Source organism: Erithacus rubecula, assembly GCF_903797595.1.
Source record: "Erithacus rubecula genome assembly, chromosome: 3".
NCBI classification, from domain to species: domain Eukaryota; kingdom Metazoa; phylum Chordata; class Aves; order Passeriformes; family Muscicapidae; genus Erithacus; species Erithacus rubecula.
Genome location: NC_136689.1, coordinates 99692596 through 99710118, shown reverse-complemented (window position 1 = coordinate 99710118; position 17523 = coordinate 99692596). Strand labels below are relative to the sequence as shown.

General features: G+C 39.5%; 1 protein-coding gene across 29 annotated transcripts in view; it reads right to left on the bottom strand.

The window, feature by feature from the left end:
- EPB41L3 (erythrocyte membrane protein band 4.1 like 3) overlaps positions 1-17523 on the bottom strand; it is a 138502-nt gene that overhangs the window by 61539 nt on the left and 59440 nt on the right. For 17 of the 29 annotated variants that reach the window (XM_079300736.1, XM_079300720.1, XM_079300733.1 and 14 more), the window contains exon 2: positions 1038-1270. In XM_079300736.1, the coding sequence (XP_079156862.1) occupies positions 1038-1259 (222 nt within the window). In that variant the 5' untranslated portion in view covers positions 1260-1270. The remainder of the gene's footprint in view (positions 1-1037; positions 1271-17523) is intronic. The other 12 variants (XM_079300714.1, XM_079300713.1, XM_079300725.1 and 9 more) reach the window with 1 other exon arrangement.

The following is a 17523-nucleotide window of genomic DNA, read 5'->3' as shown; positions in this document are numbered from 1 at the left end:
TTGCAATTGTTTATTTGTTTTACATTTTTAACACAAAAAGAAACTTGAAATGGAAGGATTACTGAAGATGTCTCAAAAAACAACTATATAAATAATAATACTTATGCCTAAGACTGATAGAATTACACTTTTAATCAATGACCAATTTATTCAACACCTATCTCTTTTGGACAAGCAGCTTTGCTTCTTTTCCCCAAACTAAATACAGGAAACTTCTGGTCTGTTTGAGAAATCAAAACTGCTCCACTAGCATTGTCTACCCTAACCAAGTAAAAGAACAGGAGCCCACATCAAGCAGACAGAATTTTTAAAAGGATGGAGGAGAGGAGGAGCTAGACTGGCTTATTCCACTTTCCAAAGGTAAATGTGATTAGATGAGGGTCATAACCTTATGGAGCTAAGGGAAGCGATTTGCAGGTACCTCATTAATTGTGTGTCACTTGTCCATGAAGAAAAATGCCTGTTAATCCTATTGACTGGAAATTATTAACGGAAAAAAGAAAGCAGCTTCCACAAATTTAATAAGTGCAACAATGAACTAAATGGAAAAGCACGCAATAGCTCCTCTGAAACCTATTACAGGAATAGCTCAAGTAATTATAATGCAGTCATTTCAGACCCACGAGAAACTTAGGGACCACAGATTCTTCATGGCTCACACATCAGACAAGCAAGCATGAAATCAGTGTTCAGCAGGTGTCAAAAGAAATGAACTCTGAAAACATTTTCAGCTTCATAAAAACTGACACTATTTGCTATCTAATGCAAATGCAAGGTCGAAGATGCTTCCTGCTTAGTTAATGAGACTGCCCTCCCATTTAAGCACAGAAATACCTGCTGAGAATTTGAAAACATTCTGCACGAGAACTATTTTTCTTTAGATGCAAGAGACAGACCAGCCCAGATCTACAGCATCCCATCAGACATCCTTCCACGTATCTGAGTATACATTTGCACTCCTGAGGTGCCAGGATGGTTATTTCCCAGGAGCAGTAGTGGGTACAGAGTGCAGGGAGTGTGTGTAGGGGCTGCCTTACCTGCTCCTTTCTCACTGGCGTGCTGTGTGCTGCCACAGCCGAGAACTGCTCGAGTGCGGTTTGTTCTTCACTCGGCTGCTGCTGCTGCTCTGGCTGCTGCTGCTCTGGCTGCTGCTGCTGGTCCTGTGGCTGGGTCTCTGCCGCCCCTTCCTGAGCAGGGCTCTCCTCCTGATCCTGCTCTTTATCCTTGGACTCCGAGTCTGATCCTGATTCTGTAGTCATGGTTGGTTATTCTGCAAGACAGGGTGAGCAGACCTACTGAGTACAATCTCAGAGCTGTGAATTTGTAAGCTAGGCACACAAAATGAAGACAGATCAGATAGTTTTAGTATTAATATCCTCAGCCTTTGAAACTTAAGTGCCTATCACACAAGCCCAACCAGGATCCCAAGGAAAGCTTCCCTGGTGCAAAAGACCAGGTCTAAATGCATCCACACTCTAGGGAAAAAACATGTTGCCAAAAAATCTTATTCTGCATAGAAATACACAGACATTATAGGACTTAGGCACAAGTTACATACAGAATATGTAGTTCATAATTCATAATGGGAGAATAGTACATTGGGCTTTAAATCTAACAAAACCCAGTGGAGTTTGGGTTTCTAAACCATGTGGAAACTTGAAACATTAAATCTTTTGTCCTTCACATTGAAATAAACATGATTTAAGCTCTTCAGCATCTGCACTCCCTTTTGGAAATGTACTCAAGTACTTTTGATGTTTCCAAGCAATATATTAATGGCTGAACTAGATGATCTTTGAGGTCTTTTCCAACCTAAAAGATTCAATGATTCTATACATACTAGAAACATCTGAAACGGGTCCACCAACAACAATGCAAACATACAATTGCCCTTAAACTCAGCTCTGTCCTTTCCACTTGACTTCATCTACACTTCTGTCATTTCTTTCTAAGTGCTAGAGCATCCAAAAGAAAGCATAAAGACTTCCATTAAGTCATTGCAAGTGTTAGATTTCCACTGAAGGGAATACAACTTTCCTTGAACGTGAAAAACCTATGTTTGCATTTAACTTTGTTCAGTACAAAATAAAAATGAAAATATTAGCAATATTCATTCAAAATTTTAACTACTTCAATTAAATAGATTTGTTGCAAATATGTGGTTGGCACCCCAAGCTCAATCTAAATACAAGCAAACTCCAAATTAAAAAAAAAAACAAACTGATCTGTATCAAAACAAGGATTTGTAAAAGCAGACTGTGTCTGTTCAGGAAAGGGAGTGTGTTTTTATGTTTGTTACTCATATGTTCTCAGACCCCACAAACTTATTCTTGAGTATTCTGCTACTAAGCAACTTGAAGGCAAACCAGTCTGCTGCAATCTATTATGTTAGTCATCAGGACATGATTTCTTTAACCTGGTAACCATGGCTACTGTGTAATTATAGGTGTTTCCACAAAATATACATCTGCTAATTCACCTTCCAGGAAGTCACTATGATCACCGAGCTTACACTACAATGCTTACTAGTAGAAGCAAGTTTACTATAGAATATTAAAAAAGTAAAAATCTTTCTCTTTTTCTTCACTTAAATGTTTGATAAGCTAAATTGCTTGACTGAAAATGTTTAAAACGAGGCCAATGACTATTTTCAAACTCCCTTGTGTATTTGAAGGCTGAGCTCTCCAGTGAATACATGTCTCTGCAGAGCAGAGCAAGTCACAGCATTCAGCCTGTGCTCAGCTCCTGCACTGTGTGTGAGAAGGGGGTGTCTGTTCCCACCCCCTGCCAGCCAAAACAGCACGAGAGAGAAGCAGAACTAGAAAGCATACATGGCAGATTTATGCTTCAGGCCACATTTTCAAGGTACTAACATGTGACACACTTGTTTAGAAACACAGCATAATTTTCTACACTCAAACTGGCACAACTGTAAAAAAAACACTTTTCAAAATGTGTTATTTAACAAATTGTCTTTAACATCTACAAAATGCAATAATTAACTTGAGTCTTAAAATGTGACGGCGAGGAAGGAGTTCATTTAATCAAACTTCAGCTGTCTGTGTCTGAGATGGTCACTTTAAATGAGGAGCAGAAAAACAGACGTTTCAGAGAGGGATTCATCTGACCTATTTTAAATTCCTGCTTTAAGCTGAGATAAATCACATACTAGAATGACTTCAACTTGCTGCGAAGGAAGCCTGAAAAAGTTCCTCCAATGCAGATCATGCAAACCCATCCTCCATGTTCAATTCTCCTAAGCCATTATTTTTTGTATGCTTTAAACATTAAATTGAACAGCAATTTTAATCTCTCAGTTTTGCTTTACCCATCTGTCAACTCAATATGAAATAAATTATTCTTCATAATATTCTTCATAACACTCATAATATTTGCCTTTAAAAGCACTCAGGTCTCCACAAATGTCTCTAGTTTACCCCTGCCTGCCCCACACTGTTTTGTACAAGTGTTTGAGGACATGAAATGCAAATTAATAAAATAATTATTTAAATAAACTCAATACATGTGTTGTTTTCTTTTCCAGAAACTATGAATTAGGAAGTTACCAAAACCTAACTTACAGCTACAAAAATCATTGCTCAAAAAATATGAAAGAGCATCTATGACCAATACTAAGGGTAATGCATATAGTAAGTTGTAATACATTTTTCCCCCTGTCGATATTACTTACAGCAGTGTAAATGAAAAGTAACTATCATCCTTGCTGTTTAGAAAGAGGTATTATTCTCTATAGGATCAGGATGCCAGCCAATACTACCTCCTTTCAGCTGCCACCACCATGCCTCTGAAAGCTCATTTTTGAACCCTGTGTTCTTTCCTAATGAACATTTGTATCCTGTCTGCTTGCAAACATGGAAACAGATTTAGATTAGCCTCATAAACCACAACTTCATGTAGTATGAGATGTAAACAAGTTTTACTTTTCCTGCCAGTTATAATTTTGGATCTCAGGGAACAACAAATGTGGTTCTTATATTCTTCTGGGACATTCTTGCATGGAGCATAGCCTTATAACACTGAGTTACTCTCTAAGAGTAACTGGTTTTCTCAACAGTTCCGTGAGTTCTAACCAGCCTTAGGAGAGCTTTATTAGAAAACTTTCTGTGCTTTATCAAATCTTTCAGTGTAAGAGATTCTCTGGATACAATATTACCATCATTAGTCAGAGAGCAGATGGATTTAATTAACCAAAGGTTGCCCGACTGCAAATGTCTTTATTTCCCCATCCACGCAACACATTTAGTAACAAACACTGAGAACAAAATACTGTTCTTCTCACACTGTTCTCTTCCAGGTGTCAACAGAAGCAATGCAAAAACATAGCAAATCTCATTGCTTACAAACTCCTCAGATGAGAGCATTTTTAAATTTATCTCCTTCCATCTAGCGCGGGTTGAAAATACCTAAATTACAAGGCAGAAAACAACATTGCTCTCTCAGTGCAAACCAATAACTTGCTTTGCCTCCCTCAGCAAACAGCTGCTTATCCACATGAACTCTGACAGCATTTCATTTGTTATAAGTAGCACAACAATCCTCCTAGGAAGAGGCAATTTCTCTTATTGAAAGAAATAACAGTAATCTTAAGAAATTTACCAACATAAATATTACTCTACCTTTGTTTGTATGCAGCAAACCTGACAGAATAGCTGGTAGCACCTAAACATTTATCAAGCACGCAGCTGGCTGAGAATTCCTTATTTTTATTTGATTAGTTTATTTACTATAACTGGCTATGTACCAAAACCATGATTTCTAATCTGAATTTCAGCACAGGAAGAAAGAAAGCACTCAAGTTTCTTAAACTTTTTCTGTTGCCAGCACAGCCTCTGTATCAAATTCCCTTTTCCAGCAAAGAGAAAATCAAGCAATAAAGAGAAACTGGGAGCACTACCTTATACAAATGAGGTAATACTATGCAAGCCAGATGTGCTCTTGGATAGCTATGCTTTGGCTTACAACCCAGTATTCAAAGATTCCAAAAGATTAGCTGATTCCAAACTTAACACAGATGCTGCTATTACTGGATAGTCTGAGGCAAAAGTACATTTGGCTGCAGAATGAAAATCAGAATGAAAATTCTTTTTATTAAAGGGAGGAGCAGGGGGGGAGAGGGGAAGCCCAAAACTAGCTTATTCTAATCTATTACTAAAAATTTAAGTTAAAAATGCATGTAATTTCAGCAGCGTAAAATAAAAATATCAGTAAAATATTAAAATGTCAGTGTTTTAGTGCTGCTGACAATGGGTAAGGGAATAGAGATACTAATATGCTATCAAAGTATTGGAACAACTTCAAAAAATCAACGTGGCATTCTATAATAATTTTACATATGACATGGACCAAGACACAAAAAATAAATCTTTTTCTACCCTCACACTACATGAAGACATTACATAAGTATTACAAAACCTGCAAACCACTTATGCAAAACCCCTACATCCTAAAACCTGACACAACACCTGGACCTTCAGCTATCTATCCATTGCAGCTTGGGAGATTCCCATTTCCATCACCAATGACTCACTATAAACTTAGAGAACCTTATTTACTTTTCTCCATAAAGGAAGCAGAACCATGTTGTCCTCCGTGTCACCTGCAGCAAGTGACAGCCCCAGTCCACTGTATAAATTCATACATTCAAAAACTTGACACTCTACCTCTCATTTTCAGAGCACAGAGCTGCATCCACAGAGCAACAAAATTCACAGCTAATTGACAGCAAAGTCCACAGTTTCATTAATGCTGCAGTCATTAATAAACCTTTATTTATATATAAATACATGCTAGTGAAAATGTCTGCTATATTCAGCAAACAGAAGTCATACTAGACAAGAAATTGCAAATTAATTCCGAATAAATTGTGATGTAATGAGAAAACAAAATTGAACCAAGTATAATTAAATGAACTATACATAGCCACTAACTATTTCCTGTAATGCATGGATTAATGATTTACATTTAAATGCTTCTTTGATCTAATTAATTCTCTTTGTAGAAAGTTCTCCTTTAATTACAGTAATTCTTGAAGATTGTTATAAATCTTTGCAAAGGTCCAAATTTGGAAATTATGTAACAAAATAATGATTCCATACTTCAAAAATAATGTTCTGCATAATGAGAGACATATTTATCCAATAATGATGAGATGCTGATGAGAAGAGCATATGGAGAACAATATTGCTGCAATGAGCACTGACAGAAATGCCAATATATGTTTCAGGAAAAAACTACATGCCAGAACACCAACTTCTAAGCTTGAAATACAAACTGTTTTCATCAAACTGCCTGAACCTGAGCTCAGTTCATTCCAGTTGGGTTCCTTTTCAGGAAAATGATCATTTTTTGCTGATCCTCTTTAATGTGGATGTTTTACCCTCACAAGCAGGAGGTACCCAAGCCACAAACACCTGGCACAGGGCCCCCAAGTCTAAAAAGTAATAACAAAAGAGACAAGATAAAACCAGTGGAGAAAAGGTGCTAAGCATCCAGATGAGCTGCCATGGTGCCAGCAGAGAGTGCTCCAGGCCAAATGATTTGACAAATCTGGTGGCAGAGGATGTGGGCCCAAGCACAGAGGCAGGAGGGAGACTGCAGGGAGGGCAGGGAAGTGCTAATCAGCAATAATAAAAAAAGCTGGTTGAGGTGTTGCAAGATATAGCATGATCTAAAATACTTGTTTGGCTTTCCAGCAAGGTGGATGATACAGATTTCTTTAGAGTTTCTTGATGAAGGCTAAAGGAAGTAGTAATGTAATCTGGAGGAGATGGAGAAGGTACCTTAAAACCACCAGACACACCTTTCAAAGGGGCTAAAAAGGGAACTGCAAACCTGAGTTACCTGTCAGGACCCAAAACTCTCATCCCAGGCACACATGCACCCCTTGGCAGCACTGCCATGAAATGAAACTGCAGCCGAGTGTTTCTGGAGAAACTTCAGCTAGCAAGCCTGGGGATAGAAACTGCCAGAAGCTTTGAAAGGACCTGGGAAGGGGAGGAATATATCAAAAAGGGACTGTACACCAAAGCAGAACCAGAGATACATGACTTAGGGATGAAGATAAAAAGAGAAAGGAAGACTAGAGGACGCCAAGTGACTCAGAATTAACCAAGAGATGTGGCAAACAATAAGAAGACAGTCTCTATAAATACATTATAATGTTACAAAACATGAGAAAGGATGAATTCTCCAGTGCCTCATTTCACAGCAGCTGGCTGGGACCAGATAGTGGGGGCATATTTCACTTGACACAAAGGATGTGCAAGTTCAGGTTGGATGGAACAAGGGAAGAATACAGCAAACACATGAGTCAGCCAAGTGGTTCCAAGTTAGCAGGAGCACTGAAAATGTCCCTATAGTGCTTGGGGAACCACCATCAATCATCTTTAAACCATTAACCACTGCTATGCAGATGCCATAGAGGCCAGGTAAAGTCTAAAAGAAATGCAAACACCCAACACTGCATCCAGTCTTACAAAGGAAAGTGGGAGCAGAAAAGTCAGAGTACTTCTAATACCAAAGTTACTAGAGCACACTACTAAAGGATTTCTAATCCTGTAAAAATAATGAGATTAGAAACAAACCACAACAAATGGCCAACACGAACGTATCAAAAAGTCATGTCAAACTAGAGTAATGCCTCTCTCACTCTCTCTGACAGGGCATCTGTCCCAGCTGATAAAAAGGAAGTAGAGTACTACAGATGACAGAGCCTATCTTTAGAAAGGCTTTTAAAACAGCCTCACATGACTTTTTCATGAGTGAACTACAGAAATAGCTTATGTTATCACAAAAGAAAAAAAAAAAAAAAAGGAAACATGGGGAGTAGAAAGGTGTAGAACTGATTTAAAAAACCCAAACCCTAGCCTACATAGCCTAAAGTTATCAGCACCATGATGACAACCTGCAAAAACTTATTGATTTCAGGAATCACAGTTATTTGAAGATTAGTGGAAGATGGGAGAGTGCCTAATCCATGCCCAGTATCACACTGATGAGGTTGGGATACACCACTGGCATCCTCACCTGATTTAAAGACGAGCAAAGCAATCTGAAGGAAAACCATGTATGTGCTGAATCTGACTACATAGCTATAAGAGTAATGATAGCAGCAGTGGGGACCTCAGAAGTGAAAAGTGATGAGGAAGATGTGGGTTAGCAGGAATGAAGCAGCATAAGGGTCTGATGAATTTCTGTGGGATATAATGAGGGAGGTGTTCTGCCTTCTGCAGCACCAGGGAGAGGTATACAGCATATCATATTTAAGTTTGGGATTAATTTTTTTTTAAATATGCATTAAAGAATGTCAAGAAGGGAATAGGAAGAACAATACCAGCTTTAAAAAATGTGACCAGTGGAAAAACATTTAAGGAGCTGGATTTGTTTACTCTGGGAAAGGGAATAGAAGTAGGGGCTGACAAGAGCCTTGCAATGCATTCAAGCTTCTTGCAGACAGAAAGTAATCAAGCATTTGCTAGTGGAGCAAGAACTTGATTGGCATCAAGTGGGATTTAGAGTAGACAGCATATCAACTATAATGACAGTCAAGAAGAGGTTATCTATAGCTGTGTGGAGTCATCATGGGGACACTTACATACTGATAAAAAAGCAACAACAAAATTCTCTATTTGCAACTTTATAAAGCATAAGATTTTAAGACTTTTTTGTATTTTACTACCCCTTCCACTTGGGTTGACAGCCCTAAATTCACAAAATGCATATATTCGCTTCTGTTTCAGAGCACCTGGATGCACAGGGTGACATCTTTATCTCCTGTTTTCCTTTAATTTCTAAGAGTCAATAAAATTACCTAGGTCTGCTTTGCTCTCTGAATGGGGGGCTTCACACAGCAATAATGCCCAGAATCACTGCCATTTCTGCAGCCCCACTTGCACTCAAGGTTTCAGATCACCTTTTGGAGGTCATAACACCTAGAGCACCCTAAGGCTACCCTAATTTCTGAATAGGAGAAGAAAAATCAGGCCATCATAACATATTTTGGATCATTCTTTCCTGTCCTGCTGATCCAGGCAGCTTTCCCCAGGGGCAAACATGAATTTACCAGCAGAAGAATTTATCTGTTCAGGTCTCCAGGCATGGGGTGCAGTTGCTGCTGCAACTACATCCAGAGTGAAGGCTGGCTCTTCCCCCCTCCAAAAAAGCAGAATTGATCACAGCCACACCCTACTGGCTCCTGCAGACAGCTCCTGTCTGGAAGAGCTCACGTACACAAGCTGGCAAGTACACACCCCTCGAGAGTGCTGGGTGTTAACTACAGAAGTGCACAATTTAACCCAAACCTGACAGTTGATTTATTCATTAAAAAAAAAAAAACAAAAAAAAAAAAAACAAAAAAAAAAACAGGTTCCACTACAAAGATAACCCAAAAGGTGAAAGCAGAACTCCTGAGAAACACAATAAACTGCTGCTTATAACAGACTTCAGCAAACAGTCCACTCCTGAAAAAGCTTCAATTTGCACGAATACTGCACTGCAGGAAGGTAATGGGAACCAGAAATAATGCACAAATAACTTAGTCAATCTGTGCAGTGGGAAACAACAGGGAATTACAGGAAAGAGGCAGATGTGAGGAGGAGGAAAGGGAAATGTAGAAACCTATAATGGAGAATACAGCAACATCCCACAGATGCTGGTCATGAGAGAATCGTGTAGAAACACACCCAACTTCACTCCCTAGTTCCACATTTCACTAAAAAAGTCTTGGCAAGAAACAAAAACCACAGCAAAACTGCCTGTTGTTTGATTACAACCAATTGATAAATACTTCATTCAGAAACTAAAAAGGGAAGAAACAGCCCTCAATGGCACAGGCTGATTTTCTACAAACAAGTGATTTTGATTACTTGGGTTACATTTACATGAGGTTTTGACCTTTTTAAATTTTTCTGGAGCCAAATGTTCACATGGGGCTCCCTCTGCACCATTCACTATTTAAAAGTTGCATTTAATGTCACAGAAGCTGAGTGTGCTTCAGGTATCACATCATTAAAGTTCATATTCTGTTATATTGAGCAGAAAATAGAACCAATTCAAACTTAAAAAAAAAAGAAAAAAAGATTTGCACGGGGTTGCTGACACATGGCAGGTGTGCTGCATTATCACACTACCCTCAGGCCAAAATACTGTAACACCTGTGAACAATATTTTTTGTCTCATATAGTACCTAAATAGACTGTGCTCCCAGCCCATGACCTGCCTAACCTCACAGAAACAAGAGAATCAGACAGACAAGGTACAAATCAGAGCATCAAACCCAACTCCTCCAGGGGCTTCTGACTCTCTCTGACCAGACATTTATCATTCCAGATCATGATGGAATGGTGATGGAAGAGCCTATGAAGTAAAAGAAAATCTGAACTGTAATTTAAAAATATCACCTCAGATTTTCTGATTTATCTTATTAATTAGAATCCAGCAATGAAACCACTTGTTTTTTGCTTTATTTTACTGAATAGTGCTTGGAAAAGTCACAAAGGACTGCTTGCTGATAAATTAAACCCTCCCTAGCTTATTACTTGTAAAAGCAATACAGCAGTATAATCTTTTTTTGTTTGGGTGCATTTGGGTTTTTTTTTTTCAGTAACTGGGTATTTTCACCCCATTTTTATGGTTTGAAGGAAATTCACTGTTATGTTTTTGTATCCTTTTTTCCAATCCAGTGTGGTTCAGAGACAGAAGAAAGGAAGACAGACATTTTGCAGCCAGTTGCCTAATGCCTCTTGGCCACAGCCATTTCCAGTGTCCACCAGTGCTCCATCTCAGCAAGACACAGATCAGCACTGAGGCTGCAAGCTCTGCTCCCAGCTCCCAGCCCTGGTACAGGCTGACAGGCACTGCTGCCCTGCAGCATGCTCAGCTTCAGCAGGTTTTCCATAAACCTCCCCAGAACTGAGCATTTTAACAGCAGTTTTTCAAGGGGGTCATGAATCATTTCTTCTCAGAGGCAGATGTCTGACCTGGGTCATGCAAGGCAGGATGCTTGAGCAGTGGCTTCCCCCACAACATCCCAGAGCAGTGCTTGCTCTCCATCACTAGAAGCTCCAGGTGTCCCTCAATGCTGGATCAAAAAAATTGAAAAAACTTCAAAAATTCAGGTGGGTGCAAAAGGAAGAAAGAAGTCACAGGCAGTTAAAAAAATGCAGAAGAACCACCCTGAATTTATGTTGTGTTCCAGTTAAATAAAGACAGCTCTCTGTGTTGAGAGTCATCATGCTGAGGCATGGGGACAAAAGTACTCCTACTTCACCTTTCTCTTTTCCTTTTGTTCCTTTCTCTTTACTAATTTACACTAATTTTACACCCTGTGTTTCAACTTTTGAAGGTGCTCAATGTGTCAGATGCAGTGGCTTGATGGTGAGGCATCAGAGTGTTTTTGGTCATAATAGCTTTTGTTTTTCTGAAATTGATAATTCAATTCATATTTAGATTTTAATCTCCTGGGAATTCATGTCAGTTTTGAGTATAAAACATCCTGCAATATCAAGTAAAAGACTTTCCACTATGGAGCACTGCATCAAGGAAACCACTGGCTCCCCAAACAAATTAAAATCTTAGGAGCCTAAACAACCAAACCATGGCATCAGACAGCTGGGTTCTTATACCTAAACTCTTCTGGGATATCCATGCTCCCCAGAGTTTTAATTACTTGCTACAGATGACAAAAGTACTGTTCAATTGGCACCAGCTGCTAGCCCATGACACTTGTGCTCCAGGTTGCACTGTCACTGCAAAAACATTCTCCCAGCATCTCTGAAAATGCAACTCAACATTTCCTCCCACCCAAAACTCAAATGCACATACCAGCAGTCAGCCATAATGCCCCACAGACACCAGCTGTAAAATCATGTGTTGGATGCAAACCAGAATCTAGGAATGGTGTGACAGCAGGGATTTCCAGAAACAAATTGGTCAGAGTAGAAACACACAAACAAGTATATTTATGGTGGGTCCAGGCATCTGTACACTGATCTCATTTAAAATTAGCCAGAAAGCAGGATTCTCTTCCAGAGCCAATCCCACTTTGATTATGTCCTTTAGACCATTTTAGTTACATGCTTCCAAAGCACGTTCACAGCTCCAATGCACACCAGTTGAGTCCTGAGAGTCCTTTGCATGATCAGCTCTGTAAGGAATTAAGAGCAAGCTCTTGGTGTCTTCATGTAACACCCCAGTAAAGCCAAAATCTTTCACCATCTGTGCAGCTACACCAAACTACAAGGATTTGCAGACCAGCATCCAATACAGCCTGACAAAGATAATAGCTATCTTTAAAGAGGCTCTAACCCTTTTTACCTATTAAACCCTGAAATGCTCCACATACAGCTCCATAGTAATTACATTATATACTCCTGACCCAGTGTTATACTGGATTATGCTGTCTCTGAAGATGGATGTCACCAGATCTGGCAATTCCTCTGCAATGTACATGACCTTCTTGGAGTTCAGACACAGAGAAATGACAGCAGCTCAGAGAGGACAGAAGGGGTTGAAGCAATTGAGACAGACAGGTGGCCTAAAGTGTCCCCACAAGACAGCAGTAAGAAAAAAAATGAAAGAAAAAAAAAAAAGAATAAGAAAAAATGGACGAACTCTCACAGCATAAAGAGAAAGAAAAGCTCTTTGCAGCTTTGAAATCACTAGGGTTTCAAAAAAGCAAGCCACATAAATCTAGGTTACACAATAGAAAGTGACCACTTAAAAGGATAATTTAAAAAAATGTATTCTATATCATTCTGTATCAAGTTGATAATTTGAGAGGAGAAGTGAAGGTAATTAAGCTAGGTGCAGCAATTCCCAAACTCTGGAACAAATTATTTTAAAACTTAAATTATTTCCTTCCCCACATACTTTTCTTTAAACATACCTTTGCTAAATATTATGGTGAGTTTTTAAAGAGACAAACCACTAATGAATTCCGTCACTGCAATCTGCCTTAATTTAAGGGAGAATGCCATAATTCAGAAACAAAGTGAGAGACTTTGATACCAGACCCTATTTAGTCTGCTGAGTTTCAAACTTGTCGCATGTGCTAATGAGGTAAGTGCCCAAATCAGTGAAACAAGTCCATTAACAGTGGCTTTTACCATCTCCTCCTGATGTTATGCAGGACCCTGTGCAAGACTCTCTGACCAAGTGACAAAGGACTGCTGTGCATTGTAACTAATGATCATTTTATGCCAATCCATTTTGTTCAGTACCCTTCAGGTCACAGCATGTAAAATTCATTCACATTCCACACTATATGCTAATTTGGGTAGGGAAAAAAAAGAAAGGTAACTGGGTGAATGTCTCACTCTTTACTGGAAAGATCTGCCCAAGAAGGCATTTATAATTTCAAAGTTTAATGTATCAAACAACTTTGATACCTTAGTGCACAACTCAGCCTTCTCAGGAACTAATAAACATGTAGTGTAGAAAATACAGTTACTCCCTAGAGCATCATAAATGATGACTCAACAACCACAAGCTTCTCCTAGAGCTATGTCTGGAGCTAAATTAACAACAGTCACATTTCACCTCTCCTTCCCCTCTTCTGCTCACTCTGCAGTCTGTTTTCTGTGGGGACACAAAACTACATGCCAATATTCACAGGGCCATTACATCTGAACTAAAAAATGAATGAGGTAATCCACCCCCTCCCTGGATGTCATGAATGCTCCAGGGAAGTGGTACCCTGCAGCTGGGCTCCAGCCCCTTCTGCTGTCACCTTCACTATATGCACATGTTTTACAGCTGGGGCCACAGACACTTCACCCTCAAGGAATCATAGCTTTAAAGGTTTGCAAAGAAGAAAGAAACCAACTCACTCTTTTCCCAGCTCCAGAATGGCATTAATTATCCCAGCAGCAGCCACCACATTTTGTTTGAGGATGCAGACAAGCAAACATGCCAAAAGCACCACCACAAAACAAGCACATCAGACACATATTGGATCTTAATTAGGGAGCTCATCTTGCACACTGACTCCAGTGAATACTCCGTGGTCCCTTTCCCAGCCCCCTTTGTCTAAACTCTACCTGACATATATTTACTTCACCTGCTACTAGAATCCCACAATGCTTAATTTACATGTTCCCCATAGGCCATTTATTGCAATGGTTCCCTAGCATTACTGTTTAGGAAAATTGTCCCAAATGGCTGCCCTAATTCTTCCCACTAGAAATGGACTGAGTTCTCCTCACCCTGACAATAGTGAATGCATAGCACGGCTCTGCAGCTCGCAGACAGCTGCTGTTTGCCCCTCAGTCCACTGTCTCCTCTTCTGGCAAGTGCTATTTTTAGCTCTCTCTCAGGCTCTTTCTTCTCTCCTCTGTTCTCTCTGCCATCAGTTCACCTCCTTCCAGAGCAAAGCACCCAAACCCTACTTTCAGCTGAAGATCCTTACTGATGCTAAATAGCATTTATGTCTGAAAATAATACTTCTCTTCATAACTCCAGCTAGTAAAGAGTTCAATATTTTCACCATATTATGACAATTATTGACATAGTTTTAACATTTGATCCATTCATAATCCCACACTGTTTTCTCCACACTCCTGCCCATGGATCTCGCTAGTGAATAAAAACCACCTTAGCTACATTTTATTCAACAAAAAGTGAGGGAAAAAAAACCCCACTTACCAGATAGATATTAATTGATTTTGTTTTAAAAAATTATACTTACACAGTCCCTTCTCTTTTGTCAGGTATCATTCAAAAAATTAAAGGATTTATTACCTTACAAGATCTAGTTTCAGTGACAAGAGTGCACATGATTTATGTTAGAAAACTGCAGCTCCCTGTATCCAAAGTACATTAATGCCACAATACTCTCATATTTATTAAAATAATAAGGAGTATCAATTGGAAACATTTCCAATTTCACCTATAGTTTCCATTCATTGCTGACATAACCACTCCAGTTTCTTGACAGGTCTTGGGGGCATCAGAAATTTGGTCAGGCTGAAACCCAGCACGTTTGCTGCAATGGTTTCACAGGAGCTGAGAACACCTTCCAAACAAGGCAGGAACTCTGTGCTCTTGTCCACTTTCAAGAGCCACAGGGCCATTAAGGCAACCTGAGGGGCACTGCTGGCAGTGTTGTAACTTATTAATAAATTGAGAGCAAGCTCACATCTGCTGGGAAAGGAAAGTCTAGTCTACCTCATTTTGTGGTCTCTAGCTGAGTCAAGCACATTAAAATATGTATTACCTCTGTCTACCTGTCACTTCGTGTAACATGCTTAGGTGAACCCTTGGCTGCAAGCCAGAGCCCAAACTGTTCCAATTCAAGCAGTGCTTTTGGGGAAAAGTTATTTGCAACAGAAGTGTCATGTTCCTTTGAGTATGCTGGCAAATGTTTGCCTCAACCCTTACTGAACCAAAAGTTAAATGGTGAGGAAAGACTGCAATTTCAGGTTAATTCTGGGCATCAAAATACACTCATGAAATGAACTACATGCTCTGCCTCACCAATTAAAAAAAAAAAAAAAGGAAAAATCAAGAGAGAGATCGAGGCTGATTCCTTTAACATGTATTTTAAGAACAACTTCAATACTGGTTTCTCAAGAGGGAACAAAATCCCAGCCTACATTACACCACCAAGGAGACCTTCTCTTCCTACCTTTGGTACTGACAGTAAATGTGCCTTGGGGACATGAAGCCAAGAAAGAGCTGACAGGCCAATATAGGATACTGCTTCATTCCAACCCAGTGGTAGACAATGGCTGGCATTCAGACAACTGAAAACTTGCAGAGAAGCTAGTTCAAGCTGGCTTAAGTGGATGCAAGTGTGGGCTTGGATATTTAGGAGTTCTTAAGAAGAAAAGCAGCTTGCAATATTTCAGGGTGGGGTTCTGAGACTTTCTTTTTTGTCTAATCCATTAGTAGTAAATAAGAGCAGGAACATAGCAGGACCATATTTGCCCAGAACTGCATCTAATCCTCAGAATTACAGCTGCAATTGATGGGTTTTCCAAGGGGGAGGGTGAGAAGGGTGGGGGGAGGAGGGGAGAAGAATCAACTGGAAACAAAAAAAAAAAAACAGAACCAAAAACAAAACTGAAACTACCCAGAAAACCACAGCAGCCTGCAGAATGAGAAAGTTAGAGATTTCTTCTCTTGCTCCCATGCAAGCACACAATGAAGGGCACAACTTCCAAAACACATGCATTTGAGGCTCTTCCCTGCTACACCCCATTTATAATCTTTTACAGTCATGTAAAAGTGTGCTGCCTCCAAAAAGACAAGGATTATTTTTATTTCTTATTATTCCATCTGCAGATCAGCACATCACTTGACCTGCACTGACATAACCTTAAGTGACACAGGTTCAAGTATGCAGCTTCACCACCCCCAAAGTGAGATGCATTTTATTAGAGTTTTTTCCTTTTTCCTCTTCCTCTGCTCACACTTCAGACGACAGGAAATTCCTGCTGTGAATTCTTGTTCAGTATTTTAAATAGCACATGAAGCACTTTCTGTCCAATGCCAGACAGCTTCCCATGGACTGTAAACCCTCCAAGAACAAAAGGTGTAAATACCTTTGTCCCTCCTCAGTGAGTGGGAAGCAGCAGGGCCAGAGAGGGATCCCACAACCCCTATATGTCACTGCACCCACCCAGCACCCACTCAAGCCACCAAGGACAGAAGACACCATCAGCCCCCTCACTCGACCACCCAGTTCCAGCTGTAACCAAAACTGGCAAGCACCCAAAATCTTCCAACGTTTTTCTAAAGATCCTTTTGTTATTTTTCAACATTCAGCTGTACCACCCTATATACCACAGCCATATGTTCATTATGGTTGGTCACATGTAAGTAAGTGCAGACAGACTGAATTATTTTTGCAACAACCTCAGTGTTGCAACACCCCGAAGTCTCATAGGAGACAGTTTTGCAGCTTATTAGACTATATATATTTTTGTGCCCTGCAAGTTTTATTATAAATAAGGCACATGTTCAAATTACTTCAATTTTAATGGAGAAGATGATTCTCTGAGTTTATTCCCTTAATACTGTGGCCATAGCAGTCTATAAGGTACAGTAGGTCTGCTACTATGGCTGAATAAGAAGGCAATTTTAAAACTCCCATAAAAACTTCTCTAAGAGTAGAAACACCAACAAGCCATGATTGTGCATCTGTTTCAAACACTCTTCATAACAAAAGGGCTGGATTTTTGGTTTGGATTTTGTGGGCTGGTTAGGTTTTTTGAGTTGCCTTTGGAAGTTTGTTTCTTGGGTTTGGGATTTTTTTAATATAATTTTGAGGGGTTTTTGTTTTTTTCAAAAGATGGCTTATGTTATCATTCTCTGTCCTCTCAGAGGATGACATCTGGTTACTGTAGAAAGCAGTTTTTTGTTAGAAAGCAGACTTGTTAAGACATGTATGCACCTAGCAAGCTTAAGTCTGGCACAAATCCCTTCCAACTCCTCTTCATTCAAATAAAACTTACATAGTGAAAAACCTAAGCCACAGAAGAATAAAAAATGCAATTTAGCTAT